This window comes from Triticum aestivum, chromosome 6B (assembly GCF_018294505.1).
Source record: "Triticum aestivum cultivar Chinese Spring chromosome 6B, IWGSC CS RefSeq v2.1, whole genome shotgun sequence".
NCBI lineage: Eukaryota > Viridiplantae > Streptophyta > Magnoliopsida > Poales > Poaceae > Triticum > Triticum aestivum.
The window spans coordinates 537,059,057-537,064,609 of record NC_057810.1 but is presented as its reverse complement, the minus strand read 5'-3'; the positions used below and the strand labels follow the sequence as shown (position 1 = coordinate 537,064,609).

Genomic DNA, 5,553 nt, shown 5'->3' with positions numbered 1-5,553 from the left:
GGGGGGCGGTCTAGCCCCCCCTCGCCCCCCTTGAATCCGTCCCTGGGTGTGCTTTAGAAGCGCTTTGCAATTGTTCGTGGCCCTGCTGAGTACTAGAAATCCAAGGTTCTATGGCGAATCCTTACTTGTTGCATCATATTACATAACATGATCGTTGAAGACGAGAGAGATATGCCTGAGAACTTTCGGTACATCACCAATGGGACTCCGGTTAAGCCAGAGTATGATACAAACAGGATCTTGACATTCCTCGAGGAGCATCACAAGATCGAGAACCGTCAAGTTCATAGACAGCTCCAACAAGATCTTGTTGACCATCATTGGCAACGTCTAAGCGAGTCCTAGTTCTTTTATGAAATGCTATTTGCTACATTTGAACCATTCGACGTGTTTAAATTCGGTTTGTAAACTATATTCATAATTTGGTTGAACATTTAAATTTATGTTTAATTTCTATATGTGTGCTAATATGTACTGTAGTTGCAATTTATACTAGAATTGCAAGGTTTAGAAAAACAAAATTTTACTTCGTTATATTTAAGGAATTGATTAGATCCGGTAAAAACTTAGTATACTCCATTAAGCCTTTTACTCTATTATAAATTTTAGTGGATCGGTTAGAGTTGGCCTAAGTCCGGCAGAGATGCTCACCGGCACGGTGGATCCCTACCAACCATGCTGCCCCCGCCGCCGCCGCGAAACACTCGAACCTGCCCATCCCCCGCCGCCGACCGCACCACACTTCCGATGCCGCCACCCGCGCCTAGTCCGGACCCGTACCGCGACTGGGCCAATCTGCCGGAGCTGCCGCTGGCGGAGGTGCTCCGCGGCCTCCTTCCCTGCATCCGCTCGCTCTACGCCTTCGCGGGGACGTGCAGCCCCTGGCGACACCTGCTCCGCGCCTCCGCCGCCGATCTCGTCCGCCCCCGCGTCCCGCCGCTCCTCCTCCTCTGCCCCGACTTCCGACTGGTGCCCTTCTCCCCGCTCGTCGCCCCCCAATCCCTCTCGTACCCCATCCCCGCCCCGGCGGAGGGCGCCACGCTCCTCTCCGCCTCACGCGGCCACCTGATCCTCCTCCGCCGGGGCTCCTTCAATAGCCTACACCTCGTCGACGCCCTCACCGGCGCCGAGCGCCGCGCGCTCCAGCTCCCTTCCCCGCACTTCCCCTATCACTATGCCGCGCTCACGCCCTCCCATCTCCTGCTCTTCCACTCCATGCACGCCTTCTTCTCGCTCCCCTTCCCCGAGCATCCAAACCCCAACAACAACAACGCCCGCCCCGACTGGACCAAGCACGCCCTCCCCCGCGCCGCCTCCATTGTCACGACCGTCCTCGAATTCCGCGGGCGCGTCCTCGGTCTGACCGACCGCGCGCAGATACTGGAGTTTCACCTTGATGGCGCCCCTTCGAACCAGGCCGTCCGATTGCTGCCAACCACCGGCCTCCCGGACGCCACCAAATTCGATAGATTGCAGTTCGGGCCGCATTTGGTTGCTGCCGGGGATCGGCTGCTGCTGGTGCTCTTCATGTTTGAAGCAAACTTGGGCCCCGTGGTGTTCCGTGCGCCCAGGGTGAATAAGATCGGTGTGTACGCGCTTGATTGGGCGCGCATGATGTGGGAGGAAGTGGACAACATTGGGGCTTACACCTTGTTCGTGGACATTGCCGGGAGGAGCACCGTGGCTTGTGTGGACGTGGGGAACTGCGGAGTGGAGGAGAACCGAGTTTATGTTGGCGTGCCCAACAGCCGTGCCTGGAGGAGGCCACTACCACCAGGGTGGGAGGCATCACCCAACGTTGAAGGGCTTGGATTGAACTCGAGGGAGACGATGGCGCGCCGACCAGTGGCATCACCGATATCGGTTCATCCACCTCTTTTCTTTTGATGATTGTAGCGAAATAAGTCACTGTTTCTACCTGGAACAGCTGTCTACATTCAGTTGCTTACTGTAATGTCAATACTGAGCCTATTGTTACTTTGTAGCATCTCATATGGAAATGCTCGCATTGTACGGATTAATCATGCTATTGATGTGAATATTTGTGCTTGTGCTCTTCTGTTGTTTGGAGATATCTATGTGCATCTCTCTTAAGATTGCGTGGCCTGCAACTTATCGCACTTACACACTGAGCATCATATGATGAAAAATTACCTTAGCTTGCCAATTGTTGCACTGTGCTGTTAAAATTTATATGGTTTGCATCGAAAACTGCTCTTTAATCTAGTTACTAGTTACATGAAGCTGGCCATTTTCTGTTCTGAAGCTCCCTTCATGGTTTTTTGTTGGTTATATACTTGACTGAAAGTCTATTTTGTTGAATTTTGGCTGAGAAAGTGAGTAGCAGCATGTACCTTTTATAAGATCATAACTGACATAGCTTAGGTTCTTAACCATTATCTTGTCATTAGTCATTACACATTGATAGTGAATGATCCTCTACTTCTAATTATTATCAGTTTCACATCAGCAGTTCCACACAGTAGGGTTATGAATTCTTTCTTGAAAGTAGCACAATGTACCTTTTCCATTATAATGACATGATTGTTATGCCTTCAGTTCGTAACCATTCCTGTTATCACACATGATACGTTTGTTAGTGGATGATTAACGACTACTGTGTTATCAGCGTCAGATATACAGTTCCACACACACGGTGATTTGCTAGAACACTGTACCGAATAGTCCACATGTTCTCATGGTTTTTCACAATTCTGTCTACAAATCCACCTCCATTTTTTTCAAATATCTTAAATGGCCTTTTATGAATGTTAGTCGTGATCAGCAGTAACAGCCAAAAAAAGGACACGTTAGATAAAAGCAGCCGCTTCTGATTCTAGCAAGCACATGTATTTTCTGCATTGAAACATGGGAGAAGATGTACATTGAAATGTGTTAAGAAGAGACATAAGAGACCCTCATCATGGAGAGGATTTTCGAGAAGTTCAAAATGCAGGTTTTCATGACTTCTGCAGTGAACTTTCTACCGTCTTCTAGCTGTAATATATTCAAACTAGGTACAAGAAATGCGAGGATGCTCATTCTCATAGAGTTGGTGATGAAACGATTCGTGGACTTGAATTTGGGGCTGATCAAACTTTTGCTGCTTCAGCAGGAACGCCGGCCCTCTCAGCGATGATCTGTTCATAGAGATCTCTAATCTTCAGTCCTACGATGGTCTGGAAGAGACCTGTTCCATTGTTGCTGCCTGGGAAGTCTGCATGCTTTAGCATTTGCTGTGTCACCTCCCCGTAGAACTTGGTTGAGAGGTTGCTTAGGTGGCTCTCAACATAGATGAGTTCATCTAGTCTGTCAAATTGCCCATCCATCTCCAGCACCGATACCTGAAGTAAACAAGCAAACTCTAAGATTGTACAGCATTGTCTGAGGCAGGACCTGTTTGACAGCTAGAATTGTTCTACTCAGTGAATAGTTGATCTCTAGTCCAAGAATGGTTTTGGAGCTCTCTTATTTTGTCCTACTTTGGACTACTTGCTAGGTTTCTTTCGATTTATTTCCAAGTAACAGCAGTTAGCATTACTCGTTGGACACAAAAGGGTAAATAAACCAAGATGAGTACCTCTTGGCCAAAGTAAGTGTCTGGGCCATAGGAAAATTTGATGCCAGGATAAGAGCATGTAAGCTTTCTTCCACAAGGGATCCAGTTGATGGTTGATCCTTCATCGAAGAGGTAAACTGGGTTGAAGAACTTAATGCCTTCTTTCATGATCAATTTAACACGCAGCACCTTTCCTTCGTTGTCATCAGGAATCAGCTGGGTTGGCAGAACTTCAATCACAGCATCAGCGTATTGCTTCTGCGGATCTGTCATACCAAGTGGTCAGTTTACATGCCATCTTCTATTATTTTTGGTTTATGGAAAACACTTGTTATGATTAGTTGGTAAAAAGGCAGTACCAATAAAGGCATCAAAATCAGGTTTCCTGGCTTCGATGCTAGCCTTGATGCTTTCAAGACTGTGCCCACGCTCTGCCATGTCTCTCTGCAAAAGTGCCAGTGATTGTTTTTTAAAGTTAGATAACAGAAACAAAATCCATTGAAACATCTGAACCTTGCTGTTCAGCTCACCTGAATTTTCCATGCGAACTTAACCTCATTGCTGATGTCTAAGTAGATGCTGAAATCAAGGAGCTCCCTCACACGTTCATCGTACCTGGTTTAAAAATCTCTGTTTATTACAGCTTGCAAAATGATCAGGTTTATTTTAGCCGGGGAAATACTGCTAACTGTTAAGCATCAGGGAATCAAATATTTTGTGGAAACTTAACAGAAGTTGCTGCTGTGATTCAAAAGATTTTATGATAACCACTTACCCAACAGCTACTGGAATATGATGAAGAAATAAAGAAAAAACAGACACCAAATACTGGAACAGTCGGGAGAAGCATGGGGGTAGAATGTGAACTCACATTGGGTGCAAACCCTCGATGACGAAGATCTTGGGGGGCTGGATGAGCTCCGCCGGGTCGAGGAGGCCAGTGACGTGGTTGTAGATTGGCTTCTCAATAGCCTTGCCTTCCTTGATTGCCTTCACCTGCTCATACATGAGATCAAAGTCGTTTGCCTTGGGGTCCAGGGCGGTCACACCTTTCTCCTTCCTCCCGGTTCTGTCCAAGGAATGGTAGTCATCAAGGCATATGACCGTCGTCGTGTCGCTGATGAGCGTGTTGGAGTCTGGGTTGCCGCCCTTGGGTGGCTCTGCGGCACCTCCAAACACGCTGGTGAGCCGGCGCATGAAGGTGGATTTCCCACATCCCGAGTCTGCTGCCAGGCCAATCACTATTGGCTGCTCAACTGCGCATGAGACCTGGAAGGTCCTTGCCCCATGCCTCGTGTTACTCCTCCTGCTGCTTCTGGTCGTGAAGAGGATGACTTGGTTCTGCCTGAAGCCTGAGTTTGGGATGGTGGTGCATGGGGAGCGCAGGGATGCGGTGGTGTGTGGGCTGCAGAATGCCATGTTTGCTGCCCAACCTCTTGGAGCTGCTCTTCTCCCCTTCAAGCCTTGTAACTGAGACTTGGGGGGAAGAGAGAGCTTGATGAAAGAACTGTGGAGATAAGAGCCAAGAAAACATAAGGAGGGAAATGAGATGGTGATGATGTGGTACCCCTATTTTCCTTCTTTTTTTTTCTCTTTTCTTTTCTGGTGATATCAGGGGCAGCTTATAGTGATCTGAAAATGAATTCTTCCTATAATTCCAAACAATCGTATGTTGTCTGTATTCTTTCCCTGGACACTGAGCTTTCTTACTACGAAAAGCTTCTGATTCCACTTTATGATCATGTCATTTCCTGGTGATGTTTTTAAACCTATATTAGCTAGAATATAAACTTTCTAGCGCTCTTTGCTGAAAATTAATTTTCTTGTTTTTTGTTTGGTAGCTGCCAAATACACGAGCAAAGGACACTTAAAAATTCCGTATACACCGTTTACGATTTAATGTCCTGCGGTATACTTGTGCCTGTTTTGTCTGTCCTAACCAGTTGGTGCTTGAATTATGATGGCCAGAGACGCTTGGAGGAAAGCTTGGTGGT

At 47.3% G+C, this 5,553-nt stretch overlaps 2 protein-coding genes across 2 annotated transcripts; one reads left to right on the top strand and one right to left on the bottom strand.

Annotated features, from left to right (window-relative positions):
* The first annotated feature begins 614 nt into the window (after positions 1–614).
* On the top strand, positions 615–2,049 carry LOC123137869 (uncharacterized). Its single transcript, XM_044557725.1, has one exon. The coding sequence runs from the start codon at positions 676–678 to the stop codon at positions 1,885–1,887; it is 1,212 nt and encodes a 403-aa protein (XP_044413660.1). The 5' UTR covers positions 615–675; the 3' UTR covers positions 1,888–2,049.
* Positions 2,050–2,831: 782 nt separating this feature from the next.
* LOC123137868 (phosphoribulokinase, chloroplastic-like) lies at positions 2,832–5,078 on the bottom strand. The gene is made up of 5 exons (XM_044557724.1): positions 4,431–5,078; positions 4,090–4,174; positions 3,919–4,003; positions 3,581–3,825; positions 2,832–3,344 (listed from the first exon to the last, which is right to left on the bottom strand). Exons 1-5 carry the CDS (start codon positions 4,976–4,978, stop codon positions 3,093–3,095), a joined length of 1,215 nt encoding a protein of 404 aa, XP_044413659.1. The 5' UTR covers positions 4,979–5,078; the 3' UTR covers positions 2,832–3,092.
* Between the last annotated feature and the right edge of the window lie 475 nt (positions 5,079–5,553).